General features: G+C 35.5%; 1 protein-coding gene across 1 annotated transcript in view; it reads left to right on the plus strand.

The window, feature by feature from the left end:
- The first annotated feature begins 2,966 nt into the window (after positions 1-2,966).
- LOC114385356 (anaphase-promoting complex subunit 1-like) overlaps positions 2,967-17,884 on the plus strand; it is a 33,767-nt gene continuing 18,849 nt past the window's right edge. The window contains exons 1-12 of the mRNA XM_028345403.1: positions 2,967-3,376; positions 3,591-3,654; positions 5,164-5,248; positions 6,600-6,838; positions 6,979-7,084; positions 7,165-7,328; positions 12,218-12,405; positions 12,479-12,548; positions 13,350-13,520; positions 13,653-14,143; positions 16,698-17,157; positions 17,508-17,846. Coding sequence (XP_028201204.1) covers positions 3,150-3,376; positions 3,591-3,654; positions 5,164-5,248; positions 6,600-6,838; positions 6,979-7,084; positions 7,165-7,328; positions 12,218-12,405; positions 12,479-12,548; positions 13,350-13,520; positions 13,653-14,143; positions 16,698-17,157; positions 17,508-17,846 — 2,604 coding nt within the window. The 5' untranslated portion in view covers positions 2,967-3,149. The remainder of the gene's footprint in view (positions 3,377-3,590; positions 3,655-5,163; positions 5,249-6,599; positions 6,839-6,978; positions 7,085-7,164; positions 7,329-12,217; positions 12,406-12,478; positions 12,549-13,349; positions 13,521-13,652; positions 14,144-16,697; positions 17,158-17,507; positions 17,847-17,884) is intronic.

Consider the following 17,884-nt stretch of genomic DNA (forward strand, 5'->3'; position numbering starts at 1 on the left):
TAGGTACTAGGTTTATCATAGATTAATTATTAATTATTAAATATTTATTGATTTAACTATTTATTTTTTTGTATGTATTAACTATTTACTGATGAGCATAATTATACGAATGAAATCAGATAGCTTATATAAATATTTTGATTTGCAATTTTGAATAACTAAATTATATAAATATGTTTTGATTTGAATATTTGACCCAGAATCAAATAAGGTTTTGCACGTGCTTGCCCAACATAAATGAATTTCAAAATAAGAATTATAGATGGGATTATCATCATCAAGGAAAAGCAAGTTTTTGACAACATGATGTATTTTAAGATCATTAAAGTTGACAAGAGTGTGGGAGAAGCTTTTGTTCTTGATTCTCCCATATCTAAATCCTCCAAACCCACGAAGGTTTTAAGAATGATTACTATTTGAATTGCGTAATATGATAAATGTTGTAAGTATGTGTTCGGGGGAGTTATTGTGTATGGTTAGTGGTATAGATGGAGAGATTTTTGTTAAAGGGAATGATGAAATCTTCAAAGTGAAAGAAAATCTCTATATATAAGTCATGCATGTGACGACAACACCTAAAATAATACAAATGTGTGGGGAATGATACAAAGAATAATTAATCAAATCAAAAGTAAGAAATAATGGACGAGAAAGGACACCAAATTATAAGAAGAAGAAAAATATTGAACCAATCAATCAACATAAGAAAAAAAAAGAAAATAAATATACAAGAAGACGAGATAGAGAGAGACATCAAATATTATTAAAAAGTGTCGTTGAGAATTTAAAAGAAAAAACATTTTTAATAAATAATTTTAATATGTCAATATAAAATAACAAGTGAGACACATTTCACTAATTACCATAGTCTTAAAAATTGGATCGAACGTCGAGAGAACTAGAGTAGTAGATGCATTGAGCAAAATAATAGATCGAACGCCCAATCAAACTGATGTAAACCAATCATTGCGACTCAATTGTTTAAGTGGTTGACTTGGCGAACCAACAAGTTGAAATAATCCAGATTGATTCGTGCATTTAAAAAAAAAAAGTTCAACATTGGTAGGGTTATGCGACTGTGCTCGCTAGCTCCAACCTTCTTCTTGCTCGGAGGACATTTGTGCCATCGTCGGAAAGTGTTGTCACCTTCCTCTTGCTAACTCCAACCTTCTTTGAGCATCTCTAAAAAGAAAAATCAAACATGGAATTTGGAGTTGGAAAGGTTATGCATTCGCGTTGTCGCCCAAAAGCTTTGGCACATTACTCCTGCCGCCACCAAGCCACGTTGAACTCTGCTTTAGTTTTAAAAAGAAGAGGTAGCAACATCATAGTACAAAGAACTACCCAATGATAGTGAATTAGGATTTCAAGGGTGTGTTTAATAGAAGGAGAAAAAATAGAAGGAGAAGAAGTATGTAGGCGAGAAAAGAAGAGTAAATAAATGTTGTTTGAATGAAAAGAAATAAAGTGTGAATAAAGGGGAAATATTTGAATTAAAGTTATTTAATAAGTAAAACTTTATAATTAAAAAAATAAAAAGGCAAAACACAATTTTAACAAACAATAATAACCAATTTGCAAGCAGGGTCAGTGGGTTGAGGCGGCGTAGCAAGTAAAGTTTTTTTGCACAAAAAAACCATACAAATTACAAACACAACTGAGCTCAAAACATGAACAAAATCCATAAATAACAAGGTGCTCAAAATAATTTATATAATTTGGGACAAGAAAATTGTAAAAAATAAAAATAAACTAGCTTATATAGTAGTTGATAGGAGCCAATGACGGAGAAGAAAAGTCGTGCATGTGAACACGGGTAGAAAATGGAGAAAAAAATGTATAAAATCATGGGGACATATAAGTAAATTCATAAGCACAATGTTATCTTCTTCACATCTTAGAGGAAAAATACTGTGTTGTGGATTACATTTCATTTTTAAAATATTTAAGCTCAATTTTGATCTCACCAAATCGCTCAAGTCCTATGATACAATGCACTTATTTGCTTGCCCTCCCCTCTCCATGCTATCTTTGCAACTCCAAACATACCCCAAGGGATATGGGTCATGTGGGCCAAATGCGTTTTAGCATTTGTTGGACCATATAGTTTGAATACATCGAAGTGAAATTTAATTTGAGTCTCCCAAAAATTATAGATATTAATCAACACTCAATTGATCAATTACATATTCACATTTTTTTTTCTTCATGTTGATAGTAGTATTTATGAGAGATTTCTTTTTTGAAATAATTATTTATGAAAGATAAAAAAAAATATAATCTCTTCCACTTAAATACATAAATGACATTTATTCCATAGCATACCTTGGCCTAAAGTTTGTAGCAAGTAAATATGATATTTCTTAAATCATACATCATGCATATGACCACCAAACAAAATATGATATAATAACTAAATCACAATAAAATACAATAAACCAATTAATAACAATAATTATAAAATATAATACGATAATTTAGTAATAAAAATTATTCAAAAGCATGGCATATAATACAATAAAGTAAATAATAATAATAATAATTATATAGGTTTTTTATGCATGTTATGAAAAATTAATTTTTTTTAATAAAGATTAAGTCAAATGATTTAATTAGTAAGTAATTGATTCAATCATTGACCTAGTAATTTAGTATAATAACTTGGTAGATGGTCAACTCGATTTTTAATGATTAAGCAAATTTTAGTAGATATTCTTGTTTGGATATTGAACCCACAAAATTTAATAAAAAAATTATAGTAAAGTTAATAGTAGAGTTTTTTTTGAAAAAAAAACATTAGAATTGCTATAACAAAAGTATCTTTTGGAAGAATATTAAAAAATAAAAACATTACAATAATGATAATAATAAATAAATTGATTAGTTAATTAAAAACAATTAAATTCCCGGTACGGTACTAGTTCAAGTGTCTGGCTAGGGTTTTTTAAAGTTCAAAACTCAGCCCCAGTCGCGTACTTGCATTCGAAACTAAAAAATAAAAAATCAACCAAAGATATAAAGAGCGGGAGACCAAAGCTTAGTTCTGCCTGCGAGTGCGATACACATTTCACTCAAGCTTAGTTCTTCTGCTCCACTCTCGTCACCACCGAGAAGAACTTGAAGTTGAACTTGCTCCGAGCTCCGAGAAAATGTCCATCGGAGTCCGTTGCTTAACAGTGCTGGGCGAGTTCAAGCCATTTGGCCTCATTGCCGAAGCTCTCGACGGCAAGCCCCCCGACACCGTCACCGACAAGTACGATTACTTCCTCTTCGATCCCGAAATCGCTCGTGACCGTGACGCCGATGACGATTGCGACGACGTCGCTTCTGCGCCGAGCAATCGTGGGGATCACGAGCTGTTCATCCGAGGCAATCGGTAATTTATCATCTTTTGCCAATAAAACCCTCGCTTCTCTGCTCAGTTGATTCCGAATGTGCGGAAATGAAGTTGAATTAGAACCTTCGTTTTGAAATTCTGTTTTCTTCTTTTGCTGCTGTGCCTGTGTCTGTGTTCCTCTTTGTTATTACTTTGTCTGAAGTTGCACTGTTGCTGCATTGCTTTTATCTAACGTTGTGATGTTTTGTGATAGGATTATATGGTCGACGGGTGCGAGAGTATTTAAGAGATTTACCTTGTCATCTGACATCGTTAAGGTTTGAGTTTTTGAGTTTTCATGCTTTGAATTTGAATTAAATGAGTTTGTTTAATTTAACCCGCTATATTAGTAATTTATAACTCCCGCTTTACGATTTTTTTGTTAAGTGAACTGAACATTGTTGATGGAGGGATATCTCGTTTAGAGCGGCTTTTTGTGTGGATTGTTTCCTGTCTGGAGTTTTTTTTTTTTTTTTTTATAGTTATTTTAATTTTGAGTGAAGCCAAAGCTAATGGTTTGAGTCTGTAGAGAAAATGGTCTTTGGTGTTTCAGATAGAAATTTATTGGTTTAGTGCTCCCTTCGTGTTTTAATGTATTTGTTCATTACTTTTGTAATGTTTACTTTAATCTTCTTTATTCCTTAAAAAGAGAAACAAAATTTGTGCCTTTGCAGCCGGTGGTTAGAGGACATGTGATTTGCATATATAGTTCAGATTCTCATACACATTGTATAAGATGAGATCTAGTTAATATAAAAGCAGATAGGGAAGTAAACATTTAGAGGATTAAAAAATCTTCAAGTAAGTAGTATCTGGAATTTTCAGACTGTAACAGTTACTTCAGGAAATTTGGATGCCAAGGATTAGAGTTCTATGAGCAATTTTCAATTTAAAAAGGAATTTAATTTTAATGAATAAGATAAGAGGATGAATATTGTTTAGGACTGTAAGAAAGGAAGATTGCAACTAGCAACATTTGAAGTATGCTTCTTGGCATGGTTGGTGAATCTTGGGTGTGTGCTAATAACTTTCGAGCATTTCTTTTTTACTAGTTTTATAGATTTTGGCAGGAGTAAGGTAGAGCTCTGTGATGTTTTTTTTTTGGAAGGCAGAAAATATATATATTATTAATATATAAACCAGTACCAGTGGTACCAGAGATATAAGTTACAAGGCACCAAGGTGCTACCCTCCAAAATAACCATCCAACCTAAGCAGCAAAAACATACAAGCCCAACCCAAAAACTAGGCAACGAAATTCGTTATATTAGAGCTCTGTGATGTACATGATTTATGTTGTCCTTCGAATCCTATCATTTAGTTAAATGTTTCGATTTTAATGATTTGACCATAAATTATTTCCGGAAGAATAGTTTTTATAGTATATCTTTGGTGTTCAAAAGTTTCTTAGTGGAACTTTTTTGGTAGGCATTCATACAGGTGCTGCTGTGACTGTGAGGCATTATTGGCCTTACTCTGTTTAATTTTGCTTATTTGTTTAAGGAGGTTATTTTATATTATTCCATTTTTATCCTTCTTTCCTTGTAATAAAGTCTTCCTTCAAAACATTCTTCCTTGACTTGGCTTTGGGTTTTCAAAGACTACGGAGGTTGAATTTTATCCAATCATCCGATGGCTGCAACATTTCCCGTGCAACAAGAAATTGCAACAGTGGAGGACTAAAAGTCTCAAATTTTATTTTTATTTTCCATTGTTGTATATGTAATGCTGTTTTTGGTTCCATTTACTGAACAGTTCTGCTTTAACCAATTGTTTTGAAATTTTAGGTGTGCTGGTGTCGTCTTGGTCATACAGATGAAGCTCTTCTATGTATATTGCAAAATGATTGTTTGACTATCTATAATACATCTGGTAAGTGTAATAAATGAAGTTCAACCATCATATGATAGAAAAGGAGAAAAAGAACTCGTGTCATGAGAATGGTACTAGTTTCTGGCTTTGTTGTCAAAAACAAGTTTCTCATTGGAAACAAGTTTCTTTTACTCATTATTGATGTAGAACTAGAACCAAAATAACCAAGAGTCCTTGAGATTCTAGTAAAATTTCACAATTTCTTTAATTAATAATTTCAAAACTACAACAACAGCACCGGTGCCTTTTCCCGCAAGGTGGGAGTTAATAAATATCGAAGTGTGAATAAAATAGGACACCTTAAATGGTATCTATAGTCAAAAGGTGGTTGGAATCCCAGTCAAACACTAGCTTATTGAAATTAATAAGGTTAAATTTAAAGTTTGGCATCTATACTCCACACCATTTTTTGTTTTGGTTCCTTCATGAAAAAACATTTATATATTGGTCCTTGCCATTTGCCAAAGTTATATCAGTGTCAAATGTTTGCTAAGTTGGCTAATGTTTAGTAGCCAATAAGGTAAGACAAACATTAGTCAAGTCAGCAAACATTTAAAATGCAGACTTTTTCATGTATGGACCCAAAACAGAAAATGGTGTCAAGAATAGGGATTACATTTTTTAATTTAATCAATTAATATTTAATAACTTAGTAAAAAAAAAAAACTAAGAAGCTATTGGGAGGGATATTGTCCGAAGGCTCCTCACTGTGCAAAGGTATTGGGAGGGATATTGTACACAGCCTTACCCTTGCATATGCAAAGAGACTGTTTCCAGATTTGAACCCATGACCAACAGGTCACCAAGGCTGTGCCAGGGCCGCCCTCTAATAACTTAGTCAAACTAAGATAAATTCCCTAAATCCAAAAAATAAAAATGACATAAAATTATTTTAAAATAGCAGAAGTTTGTCCGAATTATTTCATATCATTTATGTAAAATCCAAGAATTAGATTATCGTTTTAGTTTTTATATGTATACTTGTTTTTAGTCATGGTGAAGCTGGAGTCCAATTTAATTAACTATGTCTCATGTTCCTTTCTATTTGAATTAACTATATGTCTCATTGCTCTACCATATCTGCACGGTCTCTTCCATTTCATTTGTTGCTTTAGCAGGGAATTTAATTAACTACATGTCTCATGTTCGTTTTCCATCTTTGATTCAAAGATCTTTTTAAATCTCAACTGGACACACACACACACTTCACTCATGACTAGAGAAGAAGTCATCAATTTAAATCTCCCTTGTATATCATTATATCTATATATCAGATTGTCAATATTTTCAGGTATTCAATTTTTCTTTTTTTTTGGTGCTATAGTGACTGAAATTTCCTTCTGTTTAATAGGTGAAGTAGTATCACTTCCATTTCCTCATACAATTACATCTATATGGCCTCTTCCTTTTGGTTTATTACTCCAGCAAGAAGTTGAAGCAAATATACCGTCACATGTTCCTTTTTCATCTACAAGCCCTTTGCTTAATATACGTGATATGCTGCTTAGTGCATCTAATCATATCCAAAAGGGGGAGGGTACTTCGGTATCCTCTCATCTCATTTTGATGGATCCACTGGATGAACTTCGAGTATGTTAACAATCTCCAGATTGTTGCTGAAATTTCTTCCTTCTAGGTTATCCTTGTGTAGTTTTGACATATTTACTGCTATAAATTTTTGTTTTGGTTTACCTTTTCCATTTGATTACTGACTTTTACTGTTATTGTAGCCAACTTTTATTGAAGAAAGAGGGAAATTGAACATGATGAAGGAATATGATGAAAAGACAATTTGGACAAGTCATCAGGTCCCACTTATGGCTTCCTATAATAAAGGTTTCTTTCATTGAAGTTCTTGCAATCAGTTCCTGGTAGTTGTCTTGGTAATTTTTGTGATAGTGTTACTCTGAATTCAGGAAAGATGCAGCACTCTTTGTGGGTTGCAGAAATTGTCAGCTCTAACATTGATGAGGATCCGGCCACTGATTTATTACATATAGATCCCATGAGTGTATTGCCAAAACATCTGTCCTTCCGTAAAATATGGCAGGGGAAAGGTGCTCAGACAGCTGCTTGTAAGGTGTGATATAGGCTATTAGGCTTCTTCACAATTATCTGGCTATTGTTTGTATGTGCATTTTTTGGTTTTAAAAGTGTTAGGGTATTGAATATCCCTAACAGCAGAGAAAACAAGAGAAACAGAAAATAGAAGAATATACGGAAAATACTGGGGGCAAACTGAATTTATTCAAGAAGGAAACCTTCTTCCAAGGGAAAACCCTTTACAATTTCTAATTCTTCTCTACCCCTTCCTCTAATGAGAATACTCTTATTTATAATATCCTAATCCAACTAATTGATAAAGATAGAATAATAAAGATAAAGATAGAATAATAAAGATAAAGATAGAATAATAAAGATAGATGGCCCTAAAGATTAAACTAATAACTAATTCGATCCTATCTTCCGTGTAGGGGCTTTCTTCCTTCTAGAATAGACCCTCCAAATAACTGGTCTATCTTGAGATCTAACAATACTCCCCTCCAAAGAATGAACCTTGTCCTCAAGGTTAAATTCAGGAAATAGATTCTGAATCACATCCACATTCTCCCACACAGATTTACTTAAAACTGAAGTAGCTAACCCTTTGCTGAAATATGTAACTGGACGTTTCCCTTGTGTTAACACAGCTCCGATCCCTGTTCCGCAAGCATCACATTCAATGGAAAAAGGTTCCTTAAAGTCTGGTAAAGTCAAAACTGGAGAGTGGGTTAATGCGTCCTTAAGTGCATTAAAGGACTCAGTTGCCGCTGCACTCCAATTAAAAGCTCCTTTCTTCAACAAATCAGTGAGTGGTTTAGCCATCTTCCCATAATCTTTCACAAATTTCCTGTAGTAACCAGTTAAGCCCAAAAATCCCCTCAAAGCTTTAATGGATTTCGGTATAGGCCAATGAAGGACTGCATCTACTTTTTTTGGATCCATAGAGACTCCCCCTCTCTCGAAATCAGATGCCCTAAATAATCGATGGTGGTCCTGCCCAAACTGCATTTCTTGCTGTTTGCAAAGAAATTATGATGAAAGAGAGTGTGTAGGACCTCACTCAAGTGCTGTAGATGGCTCTCCCAATCGCTGCTATATACTAAGATGTCATCAAAGAAGACCAACACAAATTTCCATAGAAAGGGCTGCAACACAGAATTCATAGCTCGTTGGAGAGTGGCAGGGGCGTTGGTGAGGCCAAAAGGCATCACAAGGGACTCATAATGACCTTGATGAGTCCGAAAGGCTGTTTTGGGAACGTCTTCTTCACTCATTCGAATTTGGTGATAGCCCGACTTCAAATCGATTTTGGAAAAGTATGCAGCCCCAAATAGTTCGTCCAATAATTCTTCGATCACAGGAATGGGAAACTTGTCTGGAATTGTCGCTTTATTCAGTGCTCTATAGTCAATACAAAACCGCCAACTGCCATCTTTCTTTTTTGCTAAAATTACCGGGCTAGAATACGGGCTATTACTGGGCCGGATTATGCCTTCCTGTAACATTTCTGCAACCTGTTTCTCGATCTCATTCTTCTGTAAGTGTGGATATCGATAAGGACGGACATTTATAGGACCCGTCCCATCTTTGAGGACAATCTTGTGATCTACAAGTCTGTTTGGAGGTAAGCCTATGGGGTTGGAAAAAACCGCTTGAAAACGCTCTGTCACATGTTGTAATTGGGTCAACTGAAGATGGTTAAGTTTTTGCTCCTCACCTTGAGTTGCTCCCTCTTGATCTCGGAGCAGGTCTGAATAGAAAGGTATCATGGCAGCAACCTCAACATCTGAAGCCCTCCCAAAGACCTTCGCTGAAAATCCCTTCTTCTACATGCTATAGTCTCCCGTGATTTGGGTGGGTGACCCTTGATAGCGAAAAGACATGGTAAGAGTCTTCCAATTGTGTTGTACCTCACCTAATGAAGCCAACCAGGTCATCCCGAGGATGACATCCACACCACCAAGATCAAACAAGAAAAAGTCTCCAGTGTAAACATAACCCTGCATCTTTAGGATCAGATTCTGGCAATATCCCTGAGATTCCTGTCGGTGTCCATTTCCCAGCTGAACCCCAAAACTTCTAGTAGGTTGAATCGGCCAGTTCATCCTTGAGATTAGGTCCCTTGCTACAAAGTTGTGACTAGCGCCGCTATCAATCAGAATGGTAACCCCAACACCAGCCATTTCTCCCCATAGTTTTATGGTTTTTGGAGGCGTAATGTTCCTCTGGACCAGTTGAGAAAATTCCATCCATTGGCAGTGGTATTGATCCCCCACTACATCATTGGTCTCCTCTGGTTCCTGTTTGTCATTCTCTTCTATGTTGTCGCCTTCGTCCTCCCCAAGGATAGTGATCCGCAGACTCCCTTCTGGACACTTATGTCCAAAACCAAAGGCTAAACCACATCTAAAACAGCGGCCCTCCTCTTTTCGTTTTAAAAATTCAGCGTATGGCAATTGTCTAGCTCCCTTGTTTCTTGAAAAGGTGCCAGCACTACCGGAATGCGGGTTATTTGATCCACACGAAGAAACCCCTTTTGAAGTTGTCATGATGTTCCGTGCTCCAGTAGTAGCTGGACGTGCCTGGGATGCGCTATAATTGCCTGCTGTATTGGCTGTTGAACTCGTTGGGTTGCTAATCACGACGCTTCCCTTATGTTGAAAACGCGGAGGAAAAAAAATCCTTTGAGAAGGAGGCTGACCACGAGCAAGACGGAGTTCTTCATCCACATTTCTTGCAATTTCCATGGCACGCAAGACCTCTGTCGGCCGGAAAGATCGCACCTTACATCGAATCTCCGGCTGGAGACCACCCAAGAAGTATCCCAGCATCTGTTCTTCTGATGGATCAGGGATTTGAGCCACCAAAATTTCGAATTCTCTCAAATAAACGTCCATGGACTCCTCCTGTTTGAGAGTTTTTAAACGCTCGACAACATTGCCCTTACTACCTTCACCAAAACGCTGAAGCATGAGTGGGGTTAAAGATTGCCAAGAAAGAGATGGATTGCGTTTTTGAATGAAACGATACCAGTGTACCGCCTCCCCTTCCATGCTAATGAATGCCAATCAAATCTTCTCTTCTTCTTTCACTTGATGTACTTCGAAAAAAATTTCAGCTCTAGCTATCCAAGACAGAGGATCTGTTCCATCGAAGACCGATAGTTCCACCTTCTTGGTCCAAAAGCGTGGTTCAAAAACCACCTCAGATTCGGTATTGCTCTCCGACTTGGTATCGGAGGGGTCTTTCTGTAGTCGTTCCAGCTGCTGTAGTACGTGATTCATGATGCCTTCTACCCTCTGGATGCCGCCTCTGAGATCAGCTATGTCTTCTCCATGGGTCATCAAGGTGCGGTCTAAGGTGTCTATACGTGAATCCATTTGGAATGGTAGAGGAAAGAGCTGGTCGGACCAATTGTTAGGGTATTGAATATCCCTAACAGCAGAGAAAACAAGAGAAACAGAAAATAGAAGAATATACGGAAAATACTGGGGGCAAACTGAATTTATTCAAGAAGGAAACCTTCTTCCAAGGGAAAACCCTTTACAATTTCTAATTCTTCTCTACCCCTTCCTCTAATGAGAATACTCTTATTTATAATATCCTAATCCAACTAATTGATAAAGATAGAATAATAAAGATAAAGATAGAATAATAAAGATAGATGGCCCTAAAGATTAAACTAATAACTAATTCGATCCTATCTCCCGTGTAGGGGCTTTCTTCCTTCTAGAATAGACCCTCCAGATAACTGGTCTATCTTGAGATCTAACAAAAAGGGAAGTGCAATTCATCAGTTTATGACATAGTTGTTTACTTTGCTTTTCAAGTATTGATATTAATATATGTAAATGTAGAGTAGAATGTAGATGCTTTATATGGCCTCAAAGCTGTTTTATCTGTATTTCTAGCATAGCAGATGACTAATCAATAATTAAAACTTTGTTAATTTAAAGTTTTAGTGTAACATATTTAGTACTTGAAAATAATTATTCAAATGTTTTTTAATAATATTTTATTTGATTTCATAATCTGCTTATAGAAGAGGACCACCTTGTTGCGATGGTACTCCCTGCCCTTGCATGGTGGCCATAATAAAAAATATTTTACACACAAAATGTATACTAAAAAACTGCAGAATGTAATAAACTAGGGAGTGCCTTGTGCTTTGCACGGTTTTTATTTTTAATTAAAGAAAAACAGAAAAAGAGCGTAAAAGGAGGAGAGAGAGTGTGAAGTGGGAAGGAAAAAAAAAATCACTGACCAGTCAACACATGGCAACGGCTGAATAGTTTTTGTACTACTATAGACTATAGATAAAATAGAATAATGACATATATCAATTATCAAGAACAAACTAGAAAATGTTTTAACAACACTGGTAAGATTTTGGTTGTAAGATATTTGGAACATAAAAAAGATAACTGGCTAATTTAAACACACTGTTAATGATGTTTGTTTCACTACATTATCCAAAATGCCTCACTGTTTTGTTGTTTGAAGAATTATTTTATTCATTGGAGTATCAGATTTTTAGTTCAGAATGATAGTGTATATTCTGTATAGGTTATAGTGTATGTAGTATAGACCTACAGGTAGCTTAGAGTTACCTCTCAGTTAGCTATGACAGCTGTTGAGTTACTTACAACAGCTGTTAGTCAGTTAGTGCTAGTGCTCTATGTTTGTACTCTGTAAATACATATCTTGTAATCAACTCAATTGATGAAATGAAATACAGTTTAGGTCATTCTCTAAATCTCTCCAGATTCCTTTAGATTTTACACAGAACAGTGAAATTGCAAGTCCCTAATTAGATAGCTGGATGGATGGATTGCATTCTCCTTTCCTCCTTGGGTGGTTTATCATTTAGTTTATACATTCAATTTTATTTCTTTTCTTTTGACTTTTCCTTCAAATGACTACTAGGTCTTTATGGCCACTGATGATGATACAGCTCCTGTTGTCTGCTTTTTTCACCAAGAACAAAGAAAGTTGTTGTCTGTTAGTCTTCAGATTGTTGAAATAAATAATGAGATTGTGTTTGATGTCAAACCTGATATGAGCTGGAACATATCTGCAATTGCAGCTTCACCTGTGACGGTAACCCGCCCAAGGTACATATCCCATCTATTTGTACATTGATTTTATAATGATGAACATAATTTTCTTCAAATATGTGTTTTCTAGGGTCAAAGTAGGACTACTTCCATATTCAGACATAATGGTTTTGGCTCCAGAAAATGTTCTGCTTCTCTATGTAAGTCTTACACATGGATGGGCATAAATTGATTGTGTCATTCTTCAATCTTTTTAGTGTCCTGACTCCTGGCATTTCTCTCAGTCTATATACTATCCTGTCTCTACATTTGTTTGTCATTATATTGTGTTTTGATTATTATTCTTTTCCTAGCTTCCTTGTGGGTTAATGCTTGATTTTTTACAATAAAGGTTTCTTTGCAATTTGCATAGAGTGGATTTGAGACCTTTTTTGAGCTGATGTTTGCATCATTTTTTTTTTTGTTGCTGTTAGGGCTTAGTAGGGTTCCTGATTCTCCTGCTTTGTTTTTATCTTTGTTTCAATTAATGTGTCCATATAAAAATTGCTTTCTTTCTGTAATCTGATTTTACTTTTGAATAATTGAAGTGACATTTATTTTCTTTTTTAATGCTAAATTTTGCGTACTACCTCTCTTAGTAATATTGTAAGTTTAGTTTCATTGATTGGTATATAACTGATATTGTAGGTAGGTTATTAATATCTACTGACAGATACTTTTTTGTTCCCTGATAAGTACTGGGTGCTACATCTGATAACTTGTTCTGGCCTTATAAAATTTGACCTATATGTTACCATAATGCCTGGATATGGTTTCGTATAAATGGAGCTGTAAACTTGGCAGCTTTAATTTGTAGAAATTCTTTTTAATATTGACTTTTTATACTTTATACAAAGTTGTCAGTCTTCTCAGACTCACCCTTTTTCATGATTCCATCAAGTGCCATTAAGATTGCTAAAGTTTGATATTTCTTTTAGTAATATGTCATGCTTATATTGTAGTCTGGGAAGCAATGCCTGTGCAAATATGTGCTACCTTCTTGCTTAAATAAAGATAAGATTTTGCATGATTTGGAGCTTTCAGAAGAATCTCCTCTTCCCAATTACTTAAAGATTACAGGCCTGGCTGATGCTGTTGAGGGGCGAGTCAATGTGATAGTAAATAATAGACAGGTATGTTGACTTGTATTTAGGGATGATTTCTTTTCATTTTTTACATTGAAGTTGGCATATGTAGGTTTCTTGGCAAATGGAAACTAATAGTCTGTTTCTTTGCATCATTTGAAATCTCTGCTTTCCATATAGATCTTTAGATGTGCATTACGACAAAGTCCTTCATCAACATTAGCTAATGATTGCATCGCAGCACTTGCTGAGGGGCTTCGTTCTAGTTATTACAGACATCTTCTTGGTCTTCTCTGGAAAGATAGTGATCCAGCTCATCTGTCGGAAACTGAATCTATTGTTGATTCAGAATGGGACTCTTTTTGTCATGTAATTATGCAAATCTGCAGAAAATATAACATTATATGTCAAAAGCGTTCTGATTCAGTACCACATTCTGCTTGGGACTTCCTTGTTAGTAGCCAATTTCATTATAATTTTTGCAAAGTAAACTCCATGTTCGGAATACCTTGTGCAGTGTCACTTGATCAGCAGGAATTAAATTTCCAAAGGTCATCTGTAGATGACGCACAAAGTTTTGACAAGCCTTTTTATACTGATCTGTTATGGGAAAGTCTGGAATCTCTTCATGGACTCTATGAAAGCTTGAAACTTGACAATCTCCGCAAAAGGTATGTCTCTGATCCTGTGTAATATATTTTGGGTTGCCTTTTCATTTTAGTCTCTAGCATCCTAGCTAATGCATTTTCTGATCATCTCTTATTTCTATCCTATTTGGCATTTTGTCTGGTAATACTGCCCTGTTTGTTTAGGAAGCAGCTAGTTGGTTGGGTTAGTGAATCTGGTCAGTAATCTATATTACTTTTAGTTGTAAATTCAGTGTTTTAAATGTTAGCTTGATTTGATTAGCTTGAGGCCAACTTTTAAGCTAAGTAGCTACGCCTATTCTTCTCTTTCATTTCATGATGATATACCAACTTTCTTTTGCTTTATGTATTGGTAGAGACAGTACAAAGGATAGTTTGCATAAGCCCTGCTCCTGTTGCATGTTTTATTCTGTCACAGTTTTTTTTTTTAAATGGATTTACATGTTTAAGGGTAAGGTAGAACAGCCAACTTGAACATCAGTATAGCTGGATGGCTGCTGTACTGAAACCTATAGAAACAATACAAGTTAAATAATTTATACTTATATATAAATGCTCAAAAATAAAAAAAATTACATAAAATGATAGACATATTCATAATTCATTCATAATAATTAATAATTGAAAGTCACAGTCTTAAGCTAAACACAGAAGTCCATAACAACAGAAGTCAAGGAATCAAATAAGTTTGTTAGGTACCAGAACAACAGTAACACAATCGGGAGAAATAACTCGCTGGTACAGGAAAAAGAAGAAATTTCTCTCCTGTATCTTTCTTTGTTCTCTCATCATTTCATAATCTGCCCATTGCTATTACAAGTTTGAAATTGCTAGAAGTAAAGATCATACATCAGTCAGCAGTCTTAGTCTTAGACCTGCAAAAATTTAATGCTGAAGTTTTTGCTGAGACTTCCATCTGTCATTTTCTACTTCATCACGTTATGCAAAATCTTTTAGTCCCAGTTCAGGGTGGTTTTCTGTTGCTAATTTTGAAATTATTAAAAACTAAACCCAGTTTCAGTTTTGAGTGTTGAGTTTCAGTTTTATGTTCATCTGTCTTCTTCCAAAGACATTATCTATGAATCCTTCTTATCACATCTAAACACAAACTACACTGCTTTCAAATTTCAATTACCAAATCTGATTCAAAGTACTAGTTAGATTTGCAAGAAAAGTAAATTCAATTGAAATACAACATTCCAAAAAAATTCAATTCATTCTCAGCCATTCTATTAAACAGTTCATAGGCATTTTTAATTCGTATTTAACGCAATTCATAGGCATTGATTTATGCTGTATAGAGAACCTTTCAAATGGATTCCTGATTGAATACAGAAATTTGTCCCCCAGAACCTTACTATACTAATAAAAAAAGGGAGGAATTTAACAATGTTACATCATATCATGTATGAGCACCAATCAATGAACAAGGGAAACTTTTCCATTTCGAACATCATATCCAGTTACAAATTCTTATTATCTCCATTTCAATTAAAATACAACATCTATAATCAACTGAAACTAACAGAAAAGGAAATTTCCACTGCAACAATAAAGAAATTCCAGCCAATAACCCCCAAACCACGTAGGTATAGATAGCAATAGCATCAAAACATATAACTCATCCATCATAAAGGTTTTTGTCCATCCCAAACAATGATTATCAGAGAAGTGATGAAATTGCTTGAAGGATCTTTGGAGAGTTGAGAGAAAAAAAGAAGGTAGGTTTTCAAAACACCCAAATTTGATGAAACAAAACTTGGATCTATGAATATTCACCACCTCTCTATCGTGAAACCTGAGATGCAGATCTTGTGTTGCCATTGTGCACAGATGGTGTCGCAATCATTGGTGCAGACACCGCGCTAGCGTCGGCATGCAGACCAACCAACAAGCCTTCGCCGCTGGCTTCGACGTAACCTCTTTGTCTCCTCTGGACTCCTTTCATTGTCTGCAAGCGACAAGGTTTGATCTACGGCGACTAGAGGAAACCGGCGGTGAGTGGTGACCACCAGAGGGAGAGGGAGAGCAGACGAGAGACAAAGCCGCGTCGAGAGAGCGAGTCATAGAGAGAGGGTCGCATGGAGAGAGCGGCTGTCAAGAGAGAGAGAGAGAGAGAGAGATAGCAGCGTAAGGGGGACTGAAATTTAGGGTAAACTCACAACAAAACTCCAGAAACCAATTTTTATTGTTTTACAAACAAGGGTAAAACTGTTTTGAAAACAATTAAAAAACCAACTCAGCCCCAATTTTGCTGAACACGTTTTGGTTTTAAAATAGTATTTCAAAACATAAACCACAAACTGGCAACCACCCCGAACGGGACCTTAGATTTTAGCTTTGTGAGGATGCCACCAGACTTACCAAGCTAATTGTGTTCTGATTATTGGCAGCTAAAGGGTTAATTTGATTGTCTTTTGGTTATCCATAATTCCATATATTGTTACCACTATCTGCTTTAAGCATTTCATTGTGTTCTTTAGGCTGTATTTTACCAAGCAGTTAATTTCCCACTTTTAGTTTTTTCTTAAAATATATTTATTGATTCTATATGATAATTGTTGCCTATGATCTATAGGGACTTGGAGCTTCTTTCAATTCTGTTATGCAAAATTGCTGAATTTCTGGCTGAGGACATCTACTTGGACCATTATATTCGTGATTTCCCTGGCCTCTGTAAAAAGTTTCTGAAGTCTGGAATCACCATTTCGCCTAAAATTTGTCCAAGTTTATTCAGATGGTTTGAAAATTGCTTGCAATATGGATCTAATTATGCTAATATTAATGATCTTCCAGCTTTAGTCTGTAAAGAAGGAAGTTCTGTGGTTAGCATAGCCCGGAAAGTAGTTTGCTTTTATAGCATATTATCTGGTGCCAAATTGCTGGGAAAGAAACTGTCTACTGGTGTTTACTGTAACATTACTATGGGATCACATTCTTCAAAGGAGGAGCTTACTATTTTAGCAATGGTTGGTGAAAGATTTGGACTTCAACAGCTGGACTCACTACCTTCTGGTGTATCTCTTCCACTACGCCATGTAAGTTTGACTTCATTGATGCCAGTCTGTCAGGGCTTTGAGAACTTTTTAAAATCATTTACAAATTAATTTGTTCAGGAGCATGTCAAACATTTGAAATTATCTGTCATCTTACATAATTCTAATGTTCATCTTGATGACACTCTCATTTATCAGGCATTGCCTACTGCTTTTCTTATATTTGTTTGAATTTTTCACATTCCTGGGACAATGTTCTACCCTATTTTCCACATGTTTTGCTTACTACTATTACTATAATAGTTCTGCTTTGAGCTTTATCTCTAGCAAGTTTTAAGTTTTAACATATATTTCCAGAGTTTTTTACATCTATTTTCTGTTATGCCTTCTAGGCATTAGATAAGTGTCGAGATTCACCTCCCAATGACTGGCCAGCTGCTGCTTATGTACTTCTAGGCCGACAAGATTTGGCAATGTCAACTTTGGCACGTGAATGCAAATATAGGGGCATGGAAACACCAACCAATGTGAATGTTATATCTATGTCCACACCTTATATGTTAAATCTGCATCCTGTGACAATATCTTCTACTATTTCTGATGCAATTGGATTGGAAGGAACAAAGTTTGAGGATACAGATTCAGTTGATGGGTCTATGACTGATGGTATGGAGCATATATTCAACTCTAGCACACAGTTGCGTTATGGTCGTGATCTTAGGTTGAATGAGGTCAGTTATGGCACTTCACTTAATATATATTTTCAATC

Source organism: Glycine soja, chromosome 14 (genome assembly GCF_004193775.1).
Source record: "Glycine soja cultivar W05 chromosome 14, ASM419377v2, whole genome shotgun sequence".
NCBI classification, from domain to species: Eukaryota; Viridiplantae; Streptophyta; class Magnoliopsida; order Fabales; family Fabaceae; genus Glycine; species Glycine soja.